The following is a 25,105-nucleotide window of genomic DNA, read 5'->3' on the forward strand; positions in this document are numbered from 1 at the left end:
GCCAGTCAAGCCATAACTTCATGACATATCAAAAAATCAAACAGAACATTTCTGGCTGTTTAGAAAATAATGTCAAAGAAAGAGTAACATTCTTGCTAGGGAAAACATTACGGTGAAAAACAAAGAAATTAAGAAAAAAATCCAAGCTTTCCAAGGACACCACAAAACCAGTAGAGGGAGCTCCTATTGCATTTTTATTAAGATGTGTGACTAAAACATCTAACATAAGATTCCAACATGTTTCTTTTACCGTATGATTTATTGTAAGGAAAGTAGAACTGGTTTACTAAAAGAAAGCGTGATCTATGACTCTTGTAATTGGTACCTCTGTTTTTTCTCAAGTTACGACGTTTGAGAGTATTTTCCATCCTTCCCTTCCTAATGAAGCTTAACTCAAAACTTCCATAATAGATAGATTTTAGTGTATGGGAATCACTTATTTTAAGTTTGTATAATGTATGCACTCATGTTCGCTCATCAAATATATTTTCCCTAACATTTATCTTCCTACAAATTGTGAAAACTGGGATGGCTTCCACAATTTCTGCAGCAGATACACCTCAACCATCAAGGTGCAAATTGGGTGTGAATATACGTTTGGGAAATGCACTTACACATGCTTTTAAAAACCCGAAAAGTTACACCTGAGGGAGTGTGCAATGATTTGCATAGTATTTCCCAAATAACATCACCCGAAAAGCCTATAACAGATACTTAAGCACAACCTTGAGGGCCTCTTTTATGAAAAGTGACACATCGCTGCGTGAAAACAGCAATGTGTCAATTCTCATTGCGCCCTCCTTGCGACATGCTGGATGCGTCATATTTACAGTATGATGCATCATGTCGCAAGGAGTTACAGATATGTCAGTATTTGTGACGTACGTATCTGTAGGCGCAAAAATGACGCATTGCTGGAGGGTGTCACAAAAGTGATGCAACTCCAGCAAAGTCCCATTTCAAATTTGCCTGCGTCAGTCTTACTCCTGCTGTGAGGTAGGCATAAGATACTGACGCATTTGCATCCTAGAAGTGGCGCAGTGAAATATCATAGATTTCACTGCGTCACTTCTACCAGGCTTATCTGCGTCAGAACGTACACCCTGCATACATTATACCTGGTGCAGGTATAATTTGGCACAGGGGTTTACAAAGTGACACATCTACCTAGATGCGTCACTTTGTAAATATGACGCAACATGGCGCATTTTTTACTCCGCTGGTGCATCACAAAAAGAGACGCACCACAGTGCAAAAGTGATGCAATGGCTCATAAATAAGCCCCTAAGAGTGTACATGTTAGACACACATACGTAGGTTACACACTCTGTGCCTCATTTATGAGGTTTTGCCATAGGGTAGCGCTGCAGGCCTTCCTGCTGCGCTTCTCTACGGCAAAAGAAAAGGGCAGGAATGCGCTATATCTATCAGATGCAACGCATTCCTGTCCTTTTCCCCTGCGCCAGCGCACAACGGGCTGCCGTGTGCCAACGGAGGCACCTTTGCACCATGGTGCAAGGGTGCCTCCGTTGCGGGGATGATTATTTTTGTCCAGGAAGGGAAAACTTTCTGTACAAAAATAATCATAAGAGGTTTTTCCTCTTTCTATGTAAAGGAGAAATAAAGAGATTTCTCCTCGTTGTGCCTCCTTACGCCACCTGGGGAAGCATGAGCTTTTGGCGCTGCCTCAGATTTACGATTTCTCATAAAACTGGGGCAATGTCAAAAGGCCATGGATGTTGCTGGGTTCACCATCAGCAACACCATTTGCACACCCCTTTAAAGCAGAACACTGCGTTAAAGTGACTGATATTTATCAGGCAGAGTTAAGCCCAAAAACGTGGCTTAGTGCAGCCTGATGTATATCATGCAGGCTTCTGCGCCACGGAATGTCACAAAAAGTGACGTTCCAGAGGCGCAAGGAGTCTCATAAATGAGGACCTCTAAGCTCACTGACTTACTTCGCCATTTAAACTTTGATACATACTTTATAACTTATGCAAGAGAAATTGAGACTGATTTACAGTCATATTTCACTCATAAGTTAGAATATTTTGTTACACAGTATATTTTATAAATAATTGACAAATATAACCCAAGGTTTAGCAAATACACCTTCAGCCGTTATTTACCTAAATCATGCAATGGACAATGTTCAAATGTTTCCTGTTCCCTGCCTAAACCAACAGTCTACACTGAGAAATCACCGCTCTGAACCCTGTCACCTTAAGCACAATGCACCACTGTTGTAATGTAATTCTCATTTCTTTGTTTCATGAGTATACTTTATGCTCTGCATAAGTATTTTCTTACTCATGCATCTACATTTATTTCTTTAAGGATTTTTTTTATAGCGCTATGACATGTCTGTTTGCTGCCTCTTCAGAGAGAATTTAAGACTCAGTGGAGGGGTGGGGGAGCAAGTCGTGCCGGTAGACTACCTACATCCCCCACCACCGAGAACAAGTCATCCCTCGGTCTACCCTATCCCGCCCCCTCTGAACAAGTTGTCTGTCGGCCGCCACCACGTAATCTCCCCCCTTACCTGAAAACTTAGGGGCCGGGTCGGGTGGCAATAGGTCTAGCTACAGTAGATCATTCCAAAAGTGGGGGCCTTGGTAACTGAAGAATCTTCCTACTATGACAGAGATAGGCAGCTTTCTTTGACTTCAAATTCCTCATAGGTTGGTGGTGTGCAACCAGAGGTTTGCAGGTAGAAAGGTACTTTTTCCACAGACAGTTTGTGCGTGATGCATGGTTTCCAAACAGGATTCTCCGTTATACTGGAAGCCAATGGAGGGAGATCAAAGCAGGGGTGACCTGCTCATTTTGTTCAGATCTACATAAATCTAGATGCCTCGTCTGGATTATTTGCCATTTCTATATTTGTGTTTTTTTTATATAGGGCCACGTAGATCATGTTGCAGTACTCCAGCAGTACTCCAGCCTTGATGAGACTAAGGCTCTTATAAATTCATAGATGTGGTTGCACTGGCAGAGTGGATGGACAAGTTTCTGGTTTTTGTTTGTGGTTTGTTTTTGTTAACCACACAGTTTGTCAGAGGAAGAAAGGACGTCAGTATCAACAAAACACATTTGCATTTTTTGCTTCTGAATTAATGATGAAGCCTTGATTCCACGTAGATGGCCAGGTTTAGAATAGAAAGGAGATTGTGTTAAGATCGCGTACAATGATAAGAATCTCTGTTTTGCCTATTCAGGCAGAAGAAGTCTTACTTCATCCACGGAAATATGTGTTCCAGGCATTTACTCACCTTACATTCGTCACCCAAGTAGCTCACCAGCTCCAGGTATTATCAACATATATTTGGAAATGTAGGTGGTAGAGATCGATGATCTGAGTTGCATGTCAGAATATCATGGACAGAAATGTCACCTGACAGAAACATTGTGCCCTTAATATTGTTATTTTCCAATTGGGTATAGATGTTCTATCACTAACTCCAAGGAGGCAATATTTTGTGAGCATTATTTGCCACTCAATATTGATTTCAGATGATATTCTGACCACAATATTTCAGTACCATACCGCGACCTGGTTGAGAAGTCTAATGAACACATAGAATTGAGATGGGATACAGATGAAACCCGGCTTACCAACATAAGACTTGTTCCAGTTGTATTGGAAAGTACCAACCTGATAATCTGATCTCTTTTCAACAGGAAAGAGTCAATCCACTCCAAAGCTGCTTATGGCATGCAGGTCTACTCCTTTAACTGGTTTAGTAGAACGTGGTGCTCAGTGTCAAAAAGGTTATGGATGTATAACTCCTTTAAATGTGTTTCACCCTGTTTATATGGATTATAAATACTGTTGGAAGGTGGTTTTTTGGTAGTGGTTGGTAGGCACCTAACACCAGAAACAAGGCCACCAACTCGGTACTGGGTCCTAAATAGGATCTCTATAAATGAGGCCCTTGCTAAACCCTTGGTAGCTGTAAATCATGTAAAGCATTTAAAAACACCAATACAGTAAATAAGTAAGACGCAGCACATAATTAAAATCCCAAATCAATTAATAAAAGTAGGAAATATTTGTATCTATAAAATGGCACCAAAACGATCAAAATCCAATGTAAGGAACCGGAGATATGAATTCTTGAAGAATAAACATATTCTAGTGCTTAGTGTAGCTAGACCTATTGCCACCAGGCTTAGAAGCGAATAGGGCTTCTTCTGGACATCTGGTCATGCTTGACTGGGACAAAGTCAAAGTTTGAGGCCAACCCCAATGGAGCCCAGCTCCGATACTCCACATGGAAGGCGTACGTAAAAATTTTACCGTCACACTTTTCTGGAGCTTTCTCTGCCCAGGACCCTCGCTGTAATCCACCAGTCCGGATTCGGTGAGGGTTTGCCAGCTTGAGTTTCAGGGAGCTCATGATCAAATTCTGGAAGTCAAACCTCCAGAGATCTTCAGCGGGATGAACCTAGAATCCAGGCCATGTAATGTTTGAAAGTGGCCAGCTTGGCTCTCACGTTTGGGTCAGTCACTTTGTTGAGCTTTTTCCAAAAAGTTTCCCAAATGTCTGGAGGTCCTGCCAAAAGGTCTCCTGGTGGGTTCCAAGAGTCCAAAACACATATTCAAGGGTCTAGAATCTCCTAGGTGGTCCTTGGCAGGCCTGGACTTTGCTTATCACAATGCACTTGGTCAACCCCTTAAAACTCCACCGGACACACTCCAGTAGGGGGACTCTGGCTGGACAAGGGTGAGTTAAACTCTGTTGACCTGGAGCTGCAGGGAGTCCACTCCTTACTCCTTCTCGAAGCAAGGCAAAGTCCTCAGAGCTGTAGTCCCAGATAGTGCAGCAGGCACAGTCTTCACCAGGCAGGCCCTTGGGTGCAGATCAGGATTCCAGCAGGACAATGCTCCTTCTTGTAGTGTCAGGCAGCAGGACTGAGAGGCTATGCACCTCCCAAATATGTAATCTCAGCTTCTAGGTATCAAGAGGGGAGGCACGTCTGACCAATGGGATACAGGGTGCCACCCAGGCACATGACCACTTCCTCCAAAGTGTGGCATCTTCTTGTCCCAGACAGCACTATTCCTCCAATCCATCATGGATGAAATTTCAGCAGAGCAGCAAGAGCTACCTAACTCAACTCTCAGTGTGGCTCATTTCCATAGCTCTCCTCCCCACTAACATCTGCAAATGCCTTACTTAAGCCTGCTAGCTGGATTGGGCACAGGGGACTGGAGGTATGTAGGCCTGGCATTCCCTGCCTGTCCTATCCTCCTTTGAGCCTCATGCTTTATGACCCCCTCCCCTGCCGTTCCTTTGTAGCTACAGAGCTCTCTCTAAAATATAGCCTCTCCCCTGAGTAGCCAATTACCACCTAATCAAGGCAGCCTTGCCAAGCCTGTTAGCCCTGCCCAATCAGAAGAAGATAGCAGGAAGGCTGGATTTCGGCTTTCAGACAAGAAAGTGTTAGAACTTCTTTTCTGTATAGGTTAGGATAAACTTAACAATGGCAAATTGCTGGAATTACCAATGCCATTCTATTTAGTCCTTGAATCGTATTTTCCTAAATTCCTAGCAATAGTTAAGCGTCCGTAAAATATTGTCATGTCAGCCTATGATGCCAACTATCGACAATGAGGAAAATGAAATGTGAAATTTCTCCATCACCAGGGTTTATAAAACATCTTTTATAAAGACCCTGCTTATAATTACGGGACCCCCACCATGGGACACCTAGACGAGCCCTGGGCTGCCTAATATGTAAAAATGATGTAGATTAATATTTCACAGTGCCTACTGCACCAAAGTCGACTTTGCAGGGACTTTTCTACAGTGTGGAACAACATAATTGGCAGCTTTCACTCACCAGGGTTTATAAAAACATTTTTTATAGGGACCCTGCATATAGTTAAATGCCCCTACCCCTGGAAAATCTAGGGGAGATCTTGGGGGTACCCACAGTGTAAAAATAATGTAGATGATTACTTTTAAAGTGCCCATGCCACCAAAGTCAAGTTTGCAGTGAATTTACTTTTAAAAGCAGTGCTGCAACACAGTGCTCCTTTTAAAATGACCTCAGGCTCTGAGCAATGCACACATGCAAGTCCAAAAAGGCTTCTGGCCTCTAAACTGTCAGGCCCTATTATATACTAAGGACTTATAGGTAGTTTTCATTCCCTTGCCCTATTATCTACTAGGGACTCATAGGGTAGGTCAGACCAATTATAAGTGTACCCTAATACATAGTGTACCCTAGAACGTGTGTGTTTAAACATAACACTTGCCCTGTGTCTGCCTAGCAGAGCCCAGGCCACTCTCAGAGTCAGAAAACCAGCAAGCAGGGTTCTGAAATGGGGCAAACAGTGGAGGTAAACTACAAGCAGGTCCTAATTCCTCACAAACACCTGCTGTAAGTTGACAATTACATAGACCTGGGCGGTACATTCCGTTCCGCTCGCGTAATTTGCAGTATTTGGGTAATTTTGCGTTGCGCGGAATTGTGCAAAATTCCACGATCCGCGGCTTCACCGAATTTTTTATGCTTGTTCGCACTTTCAAAATGCGTGTCAGCGAGATATTTCCCCTCGAGCACGCAAACAGTGTTCTCAAACGGGAAAAAAGCATTGCGAACGGGCGGAACAAGCAAATCCGCGTGTTTGCGGAACTTTTGCATGCTCGCGGAGATATTTTACTGACTTGCGGAGCTTTGCGTAGCGCGACTACGCAAATTCCGCCCACCCCTACAATTATATTGTAAATCACGGAAGAGCTTTGTACTAACAAAGGGCGACAGCAAGGAAAGTAACAGGAGGAAAACCAAATTCATTTCAAGTTCACTCAAATATGGGATGACTTGCAGTACCCAATTTAGAACAGCAGAGGATACTGTATCATTTATATTTATGATGTATAATTGCCCTCTCAAACACCTCTCCATAGGAATCCTGTCCAATCTAAATGCCAATGCAATAGACATTCAAGGCCCAAAGCTTGAGTGCAGAATTGTGCTGTGAAAAAACCCAGTATCTACCTGGGAAAGCGTGCATAGAAATGCTGCAGGCTGATGTTAAAACAGTTGAGGGTAGTCATTCCATAGACAAACAAAGAGCATTAAAGGAAATAACAAATACATAGTTATTATTCACATATAGATTTGACTGCCCAATGCAGAGGCAGTAATAAGTAAAGCTCAGTGAGGTGTAAAATTGGAGAAAAAAATAATTAAAAAATGTAACCATAAAAAAACAGGGGCAGTGATTGCAAGGTTCACCTATGGTGCCAGTTACTTGCTGCCAGTCGGAGGCCTCTCAGGGGTCTTTTTGTTCTCAGATCATGTGAACTGGCTCAGAGTAAAATGGATTATTTAGAATTTCCTCCTCAGCTCAATTAAGTGAACTCCCCCCCAAAACTACCTCAATTCATTAGTGGCGATTGTTTTTGTTCTCAAAGGATTATCTTTGATGATATGGGGTAACTTTTTGGTTACAGCAGAGGTAATGAATTCTAACAATTATCCCAGTACTTTAGGTGCATGAAAAACTTGAGAGCCACTAAAAAATGTGTATAATAATAGCAATGGTTCAAGCAAAAAATGACACACAAAAAAACATTTAAGTAACAAGCATTTGCAATGCAATAGGTCTCGCATTTGCGAGATTTTGAGCTATTGGCATTGTAAATGACAATGCCTTTTATTTATGTGTTTAAAAACCTGCAATAATAAAAGGCATTGTCATTTACAATATCCATAGGTTAAAGTTTCAAAAATGTGAGACCTATTGCAGTGCAAATTCTTTTTTCTTTTGTAACTGACACCTTTTGTTTTTATCATGGCAGAGACTGTTGAATGAAACTAATGCAACTACTTCCATCTTAAATGAGAGTTGTTGCTCAGTCAACTTTTTCAAGTCAAGGGCATGTGTTTAAGGACTTGTGTCCCCAAACTTAAGCAAAGTGACACCCACCGGTATTTGTCTTCTGAAATCTAGGTGTGGCATGTCATTGTGCAAATGTAAGTACTGTCCTGTTAGCCACCTGAGCCAATCCCGAAAATGCTGCAAAGAGGTATTCGTCCAGTTGGCGGCAGATTGCCCTGCGCAACGTAGTAAACATCGCCAAAATCAAAAAAAGTGGACACCATCTACACTGTATCTTTATCGTGCGCTAAAATGAAACGTAAAAATCAGTGTGCAGTTGTAGATGTATTTTGCATAACTATAACCAACAGCCTTTATTAAATGGCTTCCTGACAGATGACTCCCCTGCAAAAGTACCTATTGCAGTTTACGGATCATCGCTTTCATGCCAGTCCCTTATGCATGTACACCGACCCTTGTGCATGCACTCAAGTACGGAGTTAGCTGTGCAGCTGAAACAATGGCAAGACAACTAACCAGATGGAACTGTTTCGAAATGACTTATGTCATATGTTGCAGAAAGGAAGCTTTCTTTGACTCGTGTTGCACATTTAAAGAGTGTTCATGAAAAATGTGCTTTTTAAGTATGGTGAAAGTGTAATGCGCCTTTGTCTATGGCCGAGCTACACCTAGCAGTGCTGAAGGGTTGTTTGTTAAACTAATATACAATTTCCTAAAAAGCAACTGGCTTGAGAGAAGAAACAGCGAGAAACTTAAAAAACATACCCTTGCTGTTCTTCAAGTTGCAAACAGGAAACTGCTGGAGATTTTTGTCTCAGGCGGTGGAGCAGATGCTGTGCGGGGCAATAAACCAGTTCGGACCAGCCTCCAGTAACAGTTCACCTGCAGAACCGCCCGTGCGCCATGGAGAAGGAAACAAATGCGGCGGCGGCCATAGTAAAGTCAAAGTGTGCTGTGTTTAAATAAACATGCATCATGCATGCATGGAAAGATGAATCACTGCAATCGCCTGCAAACGCAGGCGCCATGGTGAAACAAAGCATGGTGCCCATCTTCATAAAACATATGCATGGCTGTATGGTAATAAAAAAGAAAAGAAAGGCGCACTGCCATTGTAATCGTATAAGCGGGCGCTATGCTGACACATTAAGCACGGTGACCGGGGGCGGGATGGGGGTGACGGGCTGCGAGCCATGGGTGCATTGTTAGAAGAGTGCACCTGTGTTATTGATTAAGCGTGGTATGCGTTGTGGGTAAAAAAATTAAAGTAAAACATAAGGCGTGCCCGCTGGTATAATAAACAAGGAGCGAGGGGCGCGAACCAGGCGCCAATGCAAAAGAACAACGAAGTAGTCCCTACATTAACAGATACCGCCCTGCAGCGTCAGTTAACTGTAGTTGGTCGATGCTGCTTCCTCCAGAAATGGAAGAAAACGGAAGTGACGTATCGGACCTCTAGCCAACAATGAGCGAGATAAGAACAACAATGCTAGATTTCACCAATGGCAAGCGACAAAACAAAGAGAAACACAATGGGTGGAGTTTCACTAGTAATACTGATTACTTGATGCCTCGGAGAGGCAGCGCATGCGCTGCCTATGCCAGACCTAAAAACTAAGTACATGAAAAATGATACCCATGAACCAACAAACACTATAAATTTCAAAAAAACGTATTTCCTAAAGCAGTAGAGCAAAGTTACAATAAAGCAATAATACAATAGACTAACAGGTGCTCATACAGTTACACAACGAACGATGCAAAAAGAAAAATTGACAGTATAAACAATAAAACAATGGGGAGGTGACGGTCCCAGGGGCTGCGGGGGGCCCCGTGCCTCCGCGCATTATCAGCAAAACCCCGGGTGGTGGCAGTGCTCGGTGCTGCGGAAGCCCCCACTGCCCCCGCACCATAATAAAACATTGCCTATGGGACCTGGCCCTCCCAAGGGCTTAAAGAAACGAAGCGCGAATCCCGCTGAAAATATTCTCAGAAAAAGCTTTTTTTGGCCCTGGGGGTCCCTGTTGGACCCTCTGACCAGGCCTAGGGGTCAGGGTGTTTCAAACCTGCCCACTTTCCTTTATTTTAATTGTTTTCTCACCTTTTATCTTCTGACTCGGTACAGAGTCACAAGATGGCTGCCAACACTTCCTGGTTTGAAGTGTTGGCAACGAATCCGAAAAAAGCTCATGATCTGGAGGGTTCAGCCAATCCGATCTCAAAATTGTCAAATAATGATATCTGTAAATCTTTAAATATCTCAAAAACTACTGAACAGTTTTACACCGTTTAAAGAAAAGCATGCTTTGTAGACTAAAAGCTACCATTTTGCCAAATTTGGTGTAATTCCGTTCAGCAGTTTGGGCTGTAGCTGTGTCTAAAGTTTCCTATGGAAATTAACATGGAGAAAACACGTTTTGGGACCTCCCCTTTATTTTCGGCCCCCGCTTGATGAATCACCCCTAAACTCTCAAGACAGCAGCTGACCTGAGAGGCCATTAGTTTTGAAAACTTTGTGAAGATTCGTCAAACAGCGCCAAAGATATTGGCAAAAGAAAGAACGCTTTGTGAATAGAAACAAGGTTCTACCACCTAGGTACCAGTAGGTAATCTATATATATATATATATATATATATATATATATATATACATGCTCGCAGATTTGGACTGCTAAACATACATTTTGTGGCTTAATATAAGGCGCATTCAAGCTTTTTCATATGGAACAAGTGACTGTTATGGATTGAGAGGACTATATTTAAGATGCCGATTGATTCAGTATTTTACTTGGCATCGCAGTCCTCTCTCTATGACGTTTAACATCCTCCAATGGGAGTCACCAGTGAGACTTTCAAATTCCCACAGCTGTCAACTTCCCACAGGAAACCGGCATTGAAAAAGGCATCCGCCGAAACGCATCTGCCAGCTGGTTTTATGAACAGTGCACTGAGAAGAATGTATTCGATGTCATGGTAGTTTAGTAAACTCACTGTCTGTGCACCCAAGCATGTGTCAGAGACCGTTCATTATTCGGAGCGGGTTTTGGAAGATATATATATATATATAGAGAGAGCAGCTATTCTGAGTTTTTGGTGAATAACATGCAGATTTTGGTACCCAACACACCATTATGGTAAATAAAATGTTTCCCTGTTAAGTTGATGTAGCTTTGATTTGCTGAAACTTAAGGTAGGGTGAAGGGTTTAAAGCACCTCGTAATTACAGGGTGTAAATGCCTCCCAACTCATAATTTGTGACCCTTGCGCAAACAGCAGTCTGTTTAAAACACTGCCCCACTCATAATCAGGACACTTCTCTCAAGAAATTGCTAATTGTTTTCCCCTCTAAAACCAAAAGACGAGAACATAGCACCTGGTAGGGAACCATTTAAAGTAAATTTTTAAATAGTGCTGGTGCTGAGCACTGGGAGGACCAACCCCAGTTAAAGGACAATCCCACTTAAAGGCTCACATGAACCAGTGGCGTAACGACAATGGAGTGGGTCCCCCTGCAAGGTACGTGGAGAGGCCCCCTCCGGACTCTATCAGGAGCTCCCCGGCCAAAGTGCAGTGCTGAGGGGGCCCCCTGGAGCTTGGGGCCCCCTGCCCTGCAGGGGATACGGGGGCCTGTGTTACGCCTCTGACATGAACCCCTGTGTCCTTAACCATACCTACATGATATATCCCTCTCTCTCTCTATCTCTATCTCTCACATCTCTCTCTCTCTCGCTCTGTCTCTGTCTCTCTCCTTCAAAAACACTGCCTGGATTTCACTTTCATCAACAGAACAAGTATTGTATTGACACGATTTCTCAACACTAAAGCAAAGCTCAAAGAACGCTCGGGATTACAGCTATGGCTCAATAACGCAAACAGGGGTTCAGCGGGTGAGTGCTCAAAACAATCCTATTTTGCAATATCCATGTTTACAAAGTGATACAGAATGTCTGCCTGTCTTTCCAGCTAACCCGATGGTTTACGGTTACTGAACAATTCTTGCCATCAAGGATGTTGGATAAGGCTTCCCATCTTCCACTCTAGCCACGTAGGCTTTGGGTGAGACCTGTACTGCAGCTGTCACTGCGCTAATTCGTTGTGCCAGGCAGTGTCCGGGTGCTGATGTGAACTTGCGAAGAAAAAATGAAGGTGTGGTTCAGCAGGACCTGTGCCCTAATGAAACTATGCATTCTCATTGTGTCCTTGGCATAGCAACATAGTCAATCCCTACATCGCGTGCCTTTACATTGTCACATTAACTTCAACTACCATTTTAGTCTAATCTTAATATGTATATTACAACCATCTTGGCACCACAAAATTGTTACAGCCTTTATCTAGTCAAACGTATTGCCAATGTCTATAAACACATATTATTATTCTCTATACATACCCAGGGGCATAATTACAAGCCCCTTGGGCCGCTGATGCATCACTTTTTTTGACATCCTGGGAGCGCCACCCTGCGTGGCTTTTCGTGGCCTTGTAAATAAATCCATTTCACATGCAGCACTTTGCGTGAAAGGGGCATGCCATGTGTGTTGCTCTGGGTGTTTCCACGCAACACCCTTTGATTCTACCGCATTCCAAGATTTACAATGTTTCATAAACCTGGGATTTGTGTCAGAATCCTATGCCATCCCTCTTTTTTCCTGTTTCTATGTCTGCTGCATTCTGCAGGACACGTAGAGGAAAACACCTCTTATTATTGTTTTTGTGCAGGAAAGTGTCCCTCCTTCACAAAAACAATCTTCCGTAAAATGGTTTCCGCGCTGGCGCATGACAGTCGATTGTGCGCCAGCGCAGGGGTGAGCTCAGGGACACGTCATATTGTTGTAAATATAAAGCATCCCTGTGCTTTGAAAGTGACGCAGCATGGTGCAGCTAAATGGCTTTTGGTGCCAATTCATTACTTTCTTGTAAATAAGGCCCCCAGTATCTATTTTGCAAGTACAGGAGTCTAGTTGCTGAGTTGCCTAATACCAAGGCCTCCTGGTCTTCCTTCCACCTCATGTCTCTTTCTTCCACCACCATACCCTTCCTGCCCTTTATCTCACTCTTGCATGTTTTTCTTGAACCTCACTTTCTCACTCTGTCATTGTTTTACTCTCCTGTTTGTCCTCCTTTCCTTTTCTGTCTTTTCTCTCTTACTCTGGGCCAAAGTGATGAAAAATAAGTCCCTGTCTACAACAAATGAGTGCCCGTGCTCACCACCTGCAATCACAGCCATAAATTAAGCACGGCACATACCCGTGCCCTTGTCCTACTACTGTCCCAATGCCTCATAATAACCTTACCATTACTCTAAACCTTACCCTTTAACCATACTTAAGCCTTACCGTAATTTGGCCCTCACCCTATCCTTGACTCTTACTCTTACCATAGCCCTTAGCCTCACTAACCATTACTGTAACACTTATCCTAACCCATACCTTTATTGTGAACTATCATCTGCAATACGGACCTAATTCCAATGTGGTCGGAAATGGCTCCGACCGTCGGTCAGAGCCGTTCCGACCGCATCGTTATATGCTGGTCTGATTCGTTTCGGAGCGACCCATTCCAATGGAATCGGTCAGAAAGGAATGCGAACAGTCAGTCTGACTGGCTTCTGGTGGGCTCGGAGAGTCCATCCGCCAGTCGGAATGCAGCCAGTAATCCCAAGGGTGGCTCTTTCCGCCCGAGGGATCATGATTTCGGGTTTACACAGCCTTTCTGTGCCAGTCTTTCCAACACAGAAAGGCTGTTGGAATTCGACATTGGTGGCCCCCAGCAGGGTCCCCTTTGCCCGCAGCTTCCGGTTGGAGGCCGAGGGGTGCCCCCTGTTGATCCCTGCAGTTGTGCAGGCACCTTGAGGTGCCTGCCATGGTGTGCGGGGCTGAACTGCACCTCGCATTTTACAATGGGAGCATGCACTCCAGACGGAATGCATACTCCGATTGTAAAGTAAAGGAGTGCAACCAAACACTGTTCGGTCGCATCCTAATTAGTCGGTCGGGACTGCCGACCGGGTGTCGGTATGTCCCTTGACTGAGACGATGTCGGGCGGATTTCGTAATGAGGCCCTAAATGTTACCATGACACCTACCCAAAGTCTTACATTATTATCGTGTGAGAATGTAATATTTTATTATGTAAAGACTGGCGAGGCTCATTGAACATGACAATGTTCTGGCAGGTGAATGGAGGCAATTTTATGATGTTGTTGGTCACTTCTGTGTAACATTATACAATGCAGCGACACCACCAATACAAACACTGTACCTTACAATTAAATACATAAATGTCGCTCTTAGAACCAGACAGGAGGAGTGAGTGGTTTACAAGGGTCAATATTTATGCTTTTCATGGGAGTTTCTGGTTTCCCAGTTCATGGTAACTCAGCAGTGTCCACAAAATCTCCGCCCACATTTCAGGAAATAGTCCTCCAGCTGTGATCCTCCCGGAGGTGAAGGCTGTGAGGATGAGATCGACCCTCAGTGAGATTAAAAAGATGTGCATGGGACAGCCTAAGTTCTATACAGCAACATCTTTGGTTTGAGAGCTCTTCTTAGGATGGGAATTAATTCCCATTCCTGTGGAGAGACCCAGATGCATAGACTGAAGTGAACTGCTCTGAGTTGGCATCAGATGGAAGGAGTCTCTTTGCATGCATATTTCCGCGTCACAAGCAACGGGATGGCTCAAAGGTGTTCAATGGCTCAGTTTGGAGAATAACTATGAAGAATCTGAAATCCTCTCCCCCATTAAAACTTTTGAGTCTGGGTACTTGGGTTTCTCTTCAAGCCTAATAAATGATAGTACATAAACACAAGTCACTACTTATACAGCTTTATCAGAAATCTCTGGGGCAGATTTATGTTCGACTTGCGCCACTTTTACGCCGCCGTTGCGTCACTTTTGTGAGGCAGCGGCGGCGTAAACCCTGCGCCATGTTGCGCCCTATTTACATCGTTACGCATCTATGGAGATGCGTCACGGTGTAAAGCCCTGCGCCATATGAAACCTGCGTTAGGTTTCATGTGGGCGTTTCTATGCAGGGGGGCGTTCCGTCGCAGGAACGCCCCTGAAAAGTGACTCAGTGAAATCTACAAGATTTCACTGAGTCACTTTTCCAACGCTGATGCGTCAAAACCCTGCGCCTGCTTGAAGCAGGCGTAAGGCTTGACGCACCACGTTATAGATAGAGCAAGTTGGAAGAGTGCTGGAGTTGTGTCGCGTCCGCGACACAACTTCAGCACAGCGCCAACTTTACGTCCCAGATGCGACACGCATCTGTTTATTCCTGCGCCATGATGCGTCGCATTGTAAATGCGGCGCATCATGGGTGGCGCAAGGGTAAACTTGCGTGCCGCATCTTTCCTGGCGCATCTCTGCTGATTTGCAGAGATGTGCCAGGCATCATAAATCTGCCCCATAGTGTTTATTTTCCCCATGAAGTAGCTAGCTCCTTCAGCAAAAAATGCATTCAAATAATAATGCCTGATATTTTATAAGTGCTGTGCACCCTGCAAAGTGTGTGGAATAGGCACAACTTGGCCACTGAATGAAATTTTCCACAAAGGTTTGTGCCATTTGTCTCTCAAAAATCTACTTTTTTGTAATATTATTTTTGCCCACATTTTTATTAGGAGACTTCGGCTTCCCCATGAAAGTCACGAAATAAGGCACTTATCTGCAAACCTACAGGAAGTGGGAGTGGGCAGTAGTGAAATTGCCAAACCCCTCACACCTCAAGTCTGAATAAATGCATTTGAATTAAAATACAGAACAGGAAAAATTGTCTCAAATATGATTGACTGTTTGCTGTGTTATTCTGATTGCTCTCTTGATAGGCAAAGTGTATTTCAGAAGAAAGTACAGGGAACATGAACTTGAGCACTGTCTCCCACAGAAGAGGACCTCAAATCAAGATGTTAACTCTTCCAAAATTTCGCAAGTTGCTTCAGTGTGAAATCAGAAGAACAAAGAACTGCGTAAGCCTATGCGCTGCCTGTCATGTTTTTAAAATGTATTTTCATTTTAATGTGAGAAAACCGATGTGACCAGGAAACAGAGTACCTTTTCTACCCATAACTTGTGGACTTTCAAGGGCTTTGAGTGATAGTCAGGGCACTGCTTCAATTCTACTTCACATTAGCGTGGATAACGTTCTCCAATGTAATATATGTCACTGTATGATTTAATTGCATGGCAGTGCTTCCCCAGAATCGCATTACTTACAAAGCAAGCCCACTAAAGCTACCAGATCTGTTTCACCTCGGACTAAAGGCATCTGTGATTGTTCAATGTGACTAGCAGAAAAAGAGAGATGCTTTTCATGCCGTCTCTCCCTGTAGATAAAGATATTGCTTTGGTGCTTAGACTATCCAGAACATGAATGTGGGAGTTCATTAGGGAAAATCCCAGGCCCATGATTATTCCGCTCTAATTCCCTAAGAAACAGATCCCATATAATAATCCCTCGTCCCATTTTGTTTACTGCTGCACGCCCTGTAATGTCTACCTTCTGAATGGATGGTCCAATAGGATTCCTGATTTAGAACCCAATACTTCCCAATGAGATATTCCTACCTATCAGACCAACGTTGTGTAGCATGCTGTGTTTGCTCATGTGCACTTCTATAATGGGCTGTCTGTCTAGCTCTTGGCATCCCTCTGGCTTTCGTGAACCAGTGTACTATGCACTGCTGAATCCTAGATTAACTTGAATTTACAGGCAGTGATGGAGCTGAGGGGTGAAGAGTCACTTTTTAAGCACTGTGTATTTTTTTAAGATTTCCCTGAATATGACCTTCTCTGCAGAATTTGAAACAAAGGAACGAGCTAGATCACACAGGGCAGGCTTGGCGTGAGCAGGCGCTGACTCATTGCTGTCACTGTTGTTTTTGTTTATCTTTAAGTTATCTCGCCAGTTGTCGAAGAGAGACTTCAAAGGAAGCTGTTGCATAACCACCCAGAGGTGGTTTGGGTATGTGTGCCTTTCAAGGTACCTAGGTTTTTGGAAATCTTGAGCACTGTCTCTTCCACCTTTAGATTAGATGTTCACCTACACCTAGGATAAATTCACCTAGGGGTCAAAGAAATGTATTTCCAATCTTCATTTCAACCTCCACCATGTCATGGGACAGTTACATCTGCAGGCAGAGCTCATCAAAGAGAGACCTTGGCTATGCAGAAGAAGCATACTCAGAGTACAGGAAGGACTCTCCAGTCTGCTTTTCCCAGGTCCTTGGCCAGGTAAGGACATGCTCACAGGACAATATCCCTGAAGGGCTCTCGCTGGCAGTGAGCTGCTCTGCGCCTGGGCCATGATGTTAGGCAAAAGATGGAAAAGGCCCAAAGCCTTCTTTTTGTCAAAGATGTTTTTCAGATTCATACTATTGTGCAGACACAATAATAATTCTGCAAACCCCAGCCCACAGAGCTTTGTAATTCCCAATAGGAAACTTAAAAAAACAATTATGTTTATCAAACGTTTATGGTACTAAACCACTTGTGATAACCTCAGAAAGGCCAAAGAATTGATTGGCCTACACCATTTAAACAACGAAAACGTTGCAAAGGCTAAGACAATGCAATGATTGCCTATTACAATGCTCTTTTCATCGACCCGTCTGAGAAATATCTAGGTAAAAATCAGTGCTTTGCTTTGTGTGCCACCCACCTGGTAATGTGCTGCTTCTTCCATTGCACCCAGATATATAATACGAGTAAAATGACACCTACAACAAGCCAGGACTACTGGCTTTGCCAATGGTTGTTAGTTGCATAAGATAAATAGGCAACACCTATGGCTTCGTTGTATAGAATATTGAAAATGCTGCAGTTCTAAAATAATAAGGTGTGAAAGAAGAATAACCAGTCTCTTTGAAGTTACGTCAAAGGCAGTGAAGGGGGTACTGCTGCAGAGGTAAGATTTATTTGGTCATCCTGAGGATGAGGACAAAAATTGAGAGCCCAATGGGGACCCGTCTCAGCACCTTCTTTGTAGAACTGCCGGTGCCGAGTACCGGCAGGACCTGGACCCCTTAAAGCCCTGTTTAAGACCACACCACCTGGATTTAGAACTTGTATTAAATTTTGCCTAAACGGAATATCCAGTACTAAAGTTCCGTACAGCCCCTCCAGACATTTTTGAAACTTGGCTTTGAGTTTTGGAGGACTAACCAACAGTAGCATTGTTTCCGTTAGTCATTACCGCAAAACTCCCCCAGCAGCAGAGGGGGTGCCCGTGTTGTGTAGTATTTGGTACGTCCTGTTACTTTCATAGTTCACGCTGATTTCCAGAAACGTTTTGATAAGGTGGGAGTGAAAACATGTCAGGCATACTTTCTCTGGACGTTTTTTTTTTCTCTTCCCAGCCGTTCCTGGTACTTAAACATGGGAGGCTAAGCCGTTTAATTGTTTATTATTACAGTGTACGAATGGTATAGTTAAGCCATGCAAACAGTACAATTATGAAAACACGTATCCCAGCAGTTTAAACGATGAGGTACATCACATCAACTATAGGATCGGCTAATACTAATTTCTGAAATTAGTCACACAGTTGAAGCCTCAGTCCTCAGCATAAACAAGGCAACATTCTGAATTCAGTAATACCGCGGAAGCCTCATCCCTAACATAAAGAGTGCGTCATCTGGAGATAGCGCATGCAGCTAAATTGGAGCACAGATGTGCAACACCCTGCCAAGGGAAACACAGTGAGGTATTTTTCAGCATTGTAGCGCACCAATGCCCCAAATTTGGCCGTCAGCCTCTCTCTTCGTCGGCAGAGACCCACTGAAGGCGGATGAAGGCATAGGAGGGGCCATTTTGTTGGTTTCTAGCAGCATGACGCCACGAAAGTGAACAGCATGTGGTCCTTCATCGCTGTGACGTCACAGCTGCGATTCAGCAGAAACCGATTCTGCTTTTTTCCCTTTAACCCTTGCTGACAATTTTTACCTGAAATCTTATTAGTACGAACGAGTTGTCCCCATAATCATTTCTAAAATGCCAATGACGGACACCGATAAGATTAAAAAAAAAAAAAAAAAGAGATACAACATGAGTGCAACTAAGGGCACTCGAACACAATTGTAGAATACCAATGCCTGTTCTTTGTTCATAGACAGCGTGAGCCTCGTCTCTTGGGGGCATATTATCAAGCCAGGCGATAAAATTATCGCCGCTTTAGCGGCAGAAAACTGCCGCTAAAACGGCGATAATGGGCTTGATAATATGCTCTATGGAATTCCAATTGAAGCCCATGTTAGATGCGAAGGACATCTAAGCTGACCTTCAATTGGAATTCCGTAGAGCATATTATCAAGCTCATTATCGCCGTTTTAGCGGCAGTTTTCTGCCGCTAAAGCGGCGATAATTGTATCGCCTGGTTTGATAATATGCCCCTAAATTTGTCCCGGTGGTGGTCACCAACGCTTATTTTTGGGGACAGACAGATGCTTATTTGTAGCACTCCCCCTCCCGTCCGTCCGCTATACTCGGTGCAGTAGTCTAGTCCTGCAGTTATTTTTTGGCCCCTCCATCTTACCTTCAGCACCGCAGCAGGCCCACAGTATCAGCAGGACGGAGCACCCCAGCACCTTCATGCTGCAGCCGAACAGACTCGCTCAGTCGCACCGGCTTCCCCGGCGCTTTATCCAAAGTGGTTTTAAAATACCGCCTGGCCTTGAGTTTTAATCCGCGGTGCAAGGTGCTGCAGTTCCGCGGAATTCAGTTGCAACATACAACTGGGAGAGGTTATGCAAACTTTCTAAGTAGGCGGCTCGAGCAGCTGGACCCCGCATTCCTGATTGTGTGCCGCCCCTCCGTCTATTCAAGGCCACTTGATTTGTCAATCATTAAAGACCCCAGTTCCATTAAATCTAGTTAGCCTTGTCTGTGTTTGTATGACCAGACAAACGCTCATTTTCTAAAATAAACTTTGGATTTGCGGTAAATCTTTTTTCCTTGTTTGCTTCGTTACGTCAGACCCCTTCACCCTTTCTTCCATTCAAAACACACACCCATCGCAGTAAGAAACAGCTTGCTTTCCAAGGCGTAGAAACGTAGATGTACAGTTATAGCAAAAAGGCGGGGAGGGAGACAGAGAAGGAAAGGGAGAGCTATAGCACAGAAAGCAAGAAAAAACAAGCATTTGCAATGCAATAGGTCTCGCATTTGCGAGAGTTTAGGCTATTGGCATTGCAAATGATAATGCCTTTTATTTATCCGTTTTGATAATTAACACATGAATAAAAGGCATTGTCATTTACAATGCCAATAGCTTAAAACTCTTGTAAATGCAAGACCTATTTTATGTGAAAGAAGCGGCCGCCATTGTCCCCGGCTGCTTATAAAGTAAAGGCGCACATGGCACTGAATGTTGCAGGAAAGTATGTTGTGCATGCAGTAGGAGCAACTCCTTAAAAAAAATAGTGCTTACAGACTAAATAAGACATACTGTGTAACAACGGAAATAAAAGGGCAGTAATCATGGGGGGTTATAAATGAAGACAAGGAGGTACTAAAGCCGGACTTACAAGCTTATTAACGAATCAGAAGCCAGCATTTACAAAAGACAATGATAAAATATAGGTGGAGAGTGGGCGGAGCTTCAAGTCCATACTGGAATGCAGCATGCCTCGCCCAGGCTCGACCTAAAAAAGCGGTAAAGAACAGTTACTCATTTGACAACTGACAAATGCTGTGTGCCTCGAAACATAAAGAAAAAGCACAATACCTCAAAGTGGTAATGACTGGAATATACAAAGAAGCACCCACCACTCTATCATAAATAATTATGGATAGGGGATCACTGGGCCTTAAATAATCATGTATCTTGCTGGTCCCTAAGTTGTCCCAAGGTCCCTGGAGAATGGCTGCTTTTCCTCCTCCTTGAGTCCTGGCTGTTAATCATTTTCCATGACCAGTCCTAGTAACCTTCTCTGTGGGGCATTTCGAACTATACAATGCCTTGTTACCACTTCTAGGAATGTCCCGCAGCCTGTCGTAATTTGCCTTCCACCAGAAGAAACACTGTGGTGCACAATTCATAGCATTGATAGGGAGCCCTTGAAATTAAAATTTGTAAGGACGCATGGCAGGGCCCTGGAAAACTTTATAACTACTCTTCCTGTTTCACTGATCTACATGAGTACATGGCATCTTTCTCCCGATATCTGTTCCGCTCCGGACAGATCTGATGTGGAGCCTTGAATAAAGTGTCCTTCGCATGTCTTCTGCATCTGCGGACAAATACCTGAATTTAAGTAGGACGTCTATTAAGAATGTATGTCACAATGATACTAGAGTGCACCCGTGTCAGTTGGAACGTATAATCTTTGGCCTTGGAAGCGATTAACTTATTTTTTATTTTTACCTTCCCTACATGAGGTTGCCTTGCTGTACCCAGGCCCTCTGTGCAGCGTACCGTGGCATTGCTCCTCTTCGTAAAAAGGGAAAAGCATGACATCCAGGGATCTAAAACCCCTCTCCTTTCTGAGACAAAGCTATGCATGATTACAGAAGCAAATGTTACCCGGTTGTGAATGGGCATCTACAAGAGAGGCAGGGAACATGAACCAGTTGTTTCGGGTTGGTGGCATATCGGGAAAGCCACTGGTGAACCACATGCGGTCTGTAAGAACTAGTCCGTGAACGCTGCTTCACCACTGACGTTCTTATTGAAAATTAGGCGCTTGTAAACCCCAAGGTATTGGAGCGTGGTACATGAGCGGCAGTTACATTACACAAGGACGCATTCATTTGTTACGGCATTTGCCCAGAATCACAGGGTGTTGAGCTGACGCCGAGACTCGTACCTGGTTCCCGAGCTCGCAAATTGGCAGCTCTTGGCGGAACCCACATCCTCTACCCGTTTGGCGTGTATATGAAATAATTTGTGCCCTACACAGAGGGAAATTTCGAATTCTGCCACAGGTGTGCAGCAAGCAGACAGCCTGACTTTCTTTCCATGTTTTCAGCCTTTTCTCCTGAGATTTGCCAGTAGGTGGTGCTGTTACTGAACGTTTTTGATAGGAGATTACAAAGCAATTGAACACAAGCCTAACCTGCAACAAGCGCGGCCGCGGAAGTTAAAGCGACCGCGCTAATTAGACAAGGAATGTCAGGAAGGTAGCTGGCATCCGGCTGCGCTGCTGCTCGCTCCTTAGGCCAGGGGAGTTAAGGTTTTTTGAGAGAAGGCGGGACATGCACCCACCTTTGGCCAATTGCGGGCTTTCAATTTTTGAAAGCCACAAGAAATAGCCAATCACTTCAGCTTTTCAGCAAACTCATGCGTGTGGTCATTTTCTAGGGCAGGGCATGCGCGCTGCACTAGGCTCGACCTGAAAAGGACATATCCCCCACTAACAACATTTCTGGTCTCAATAACAACGACAGCAAGTAAATAAGAAGATTTTGGTCCCAATTACGATAGCGGTCAGACCACAACCGACAGCTCGTCGGTTGCGGTCCAACCGCCATCTCCTGCTGTGGGTTAACCAACGCATTACGATGCGTGCAGTTGGAGTCAGCAGTGGGAGGAATCGACCTATGCTTTTTGATGGGCTCAGGGAGCCCATCAGAAACTCACAATACTCCCTTAAGGACAGCGTTTCCTCCGTCTGGATTATGATGTTGGTTTCTGGCAGCCATTCCATGTCGGCCTTTCCGACATGGAAAGGCTGTCGGAAAACGACATTGGGGGTCACTAGAGGGCCACCGTCTCTGCACGACCTTGGCATTTGGGCATGAGAGGCACCGTGAGGTGCCTGCCACATGGTGCCGGGATGTTTGGAAACATCCATTTTTCTATGCGAGTTTATGCTGCAGGCATACCTGTAAGTAGCTCTCCTGTATGCAACACGTCCTACTAAATTAGAACTTCAGCTTGGTTGAATTAATATACCTATACCAAAATTGAGAGTTTATATTTAAGATGAAAATGTGTTCATTTTCAGAACTTATAAGCTGATTTTTGGAGAAAATGGCTGACTTTCAAAATATATTTAAAACTGAAATTTGAGTGATAAATCATTTAGCATTTGGGACACTTTTTAGAAATGGCATTCAAAAATTGGCAAAGCATTTTTTACATTACTACAGATAACCATGATTGATGCACTAAGGTGATCACTGGTAGGACTCTTGCATATGGTGGCCACTAATGTAATCTTGTCTGATGTGGTCACTATTACAACACTAATAATATCTGGTCTTGAGAGATCTTCAATTTGACAATTACAACCTTGTTTTCTCTTAAAGAGGTTCATGAAAATTCTATCTGATCATTTTTAGAGCTCATCATGAATGTCAGCTTGAGACAGACGATATGGTTGCAATGATGGTGATTGATGTCCAATATTGCGATAGACAACTACTGGTTAACCACAATATTTGCGATCTCACCACCATGGCGCAACTACTGGTGGAACAAGTGAAGTAGCAGGGGCAAAAGTCTACAAGTGGCAGTGAAAAGAAAAAGGAAATGCTGCCTGATCCCAGTAAACAACACTGATGATGGTGATGGAGCTTAGATTTCACCTATAAAATGTATGCATTATTATATGACAAAAAGCTGCAGACATGAGTTTTATAATGGCACGCAGATTGTGGAAAAGCAATATCAAAACATAATGCTGCAGTTTGGAGGTGCTTACATGTGAAAATATGCTTAATTAGTTGAACAGCCATGCTTATATGTGATTAATCCATATGTAATCTCACTATAGAATGCACATTAATTTAGAAAATGTATTTGTACTTTTAAAATGGCATCATGTATTTTTGCAAGAGTAGAAATGTGCTGAATTGTGTTTCACAGTGTAGAAAACCACGTGATTTTAGTTTGCTTTAGTGGACTAAACTGAAACAGTTTGGAATGTGCTACTTTTTCCCTAGCAACTTTCAATGAACGGGTTCTGATAAAAAAAAAAAAAACCTGCCTACCGCTTCCTCCGACCTTCAAAATGTTGCATATTTTTGTAGCCTGTTTAAACGTGGAGAGAAGAACACACTTTATTTTCAGAAATCACAAGACTGAAATTTGAACAGGAACAAGCCTGATTAATGACGTATCTAGTCAGCCCATGGGGAGATGATATGTCTTGAAGTGCTGATTGGACCAGCTATGAGGACTGAGCACGTGAACTTTTCCTTGGAATATGGCTTACAATTGGGAGTAGTGCCTCCTTTTTTTCTTGCTTTTTGCCTCTCTCCAGGCCCAGTTTCTGTGCAGGACACAGAGACAGGGAGGGGCTGCATTCTGTGGCGGCTATGGTGCAGCTTGAGACAGAGACACAGACTAGCACAGCGAAGCAGAGGCAGAGGGAAAGAGCTGAAAGGATCAGAACAGATTTAGATTTTAGGTGCTAAACTGCATTTATTTCTCTTTATGGGATATTTTTGCCATTATTAATTATTGATTAACCTTGTAAGACTTACTCTTTTACTTAGAAACTCTTTAAGAGTTTTGACTGACAATTTGCGCCACATTTCCCTTCCTAAATGTGATGCTTATATGTAGACTGTAATATGTTCTGTATTAATGCTATTTTTCCTATTTTTCAATTCTGTAACCTGATTGATATTTGACTAATGAATAAAGAGTCAGAGAACCTTAACTTTTGACTTAAATAAAACCCTTTAAAATAACTCACCACTCTCATTATTGCCTCTAATATTGTTTGCATTTAATTTTTATATATATGTAAAGTCTCCTGTTTGGTGAAACATGGTCATCAAAAGATCCATCATTTTTCACCCTTTACAGCGGTAAACCATAGGTGATGTGGTTTTGAATAGGGAAATTACCAGGTAATTACCGCTGGATCAATGGCAGATAGCTTTGAGTGGAGAATGCTAGGGTGCAAATCAGGGATGCAAGGAAGGAGATTGCACCTTGTTAATGGCAACTGCAGAAGTCTCAAGCACACTGATTTTTCTGAGACACAGCACCAAATGGCGGGTAAGCAACATGCCTGTGGTCTACACTGTTATGAGTTTAAGGCGTGAACAAATCAAGGCTTCAATTTGGATTGTCTGCTGGGTGTCCTCACAACAGAGAAAACATCTGATGGCACCTGATTGACACTTCTCTCCATTAGGTGAGGGAAACGTAGGACAATGTTTCAAAGACTTCCTACCTCCTTCCACTAGAATCAGTTCCCTGCATAGCTATAGATTGCTCTATAGAAGTACCACCAATATGATTTGACTGAAATTGATGCCTTTTCACCAGCCTCATATACCATCACA

At 43.4% G+C, this 25,105-nt stretch overlaps 1 protein-coding gene across 2 annotated transcripts in view; it reads right to left on the reverse strand.

Annotated features, from left to right (window-relative positions):
* Positions 1 to 19,494, reverse strand: part of LOC146833911 (complement factor H-like) — a 601,647-nt gene extending 582,153 nt beyond the window's left edge. For both annotated transcript variants that reach the window (XM_085601821.1, XM_085601820.1), the window contains exon 1: positions 19,398 to 19,494. In XM_085601821.1, the coding sequence (XP_085457947.1) occupies positions 19,398 to 19,455 (58 nt within the window). In that variant the 5' untranslated portion in view covers positions 19,456 to 19,494. The remainder of the gene's footprint in view (positions 1 to 19,397) is intronic.
* Between the last annotated feature and the right edge of the window lie 5,611 nt (positions 19,495 to 25,105).

The sequence above is a fragment of the Triturus cristatus genome, chromosome 4_2 (genome assembly GCF_964204655.1).
Source record: "Triturus cristatus chromosome 4_2, aTriCri1.1, whole genome shotgun sequence".
NCBI classification, from domain to species: Eukaryota; Metazoa; Chordata; class Amphibia; order Caudata; family Salamandridae; genus Triturus; species Triturus cristatus.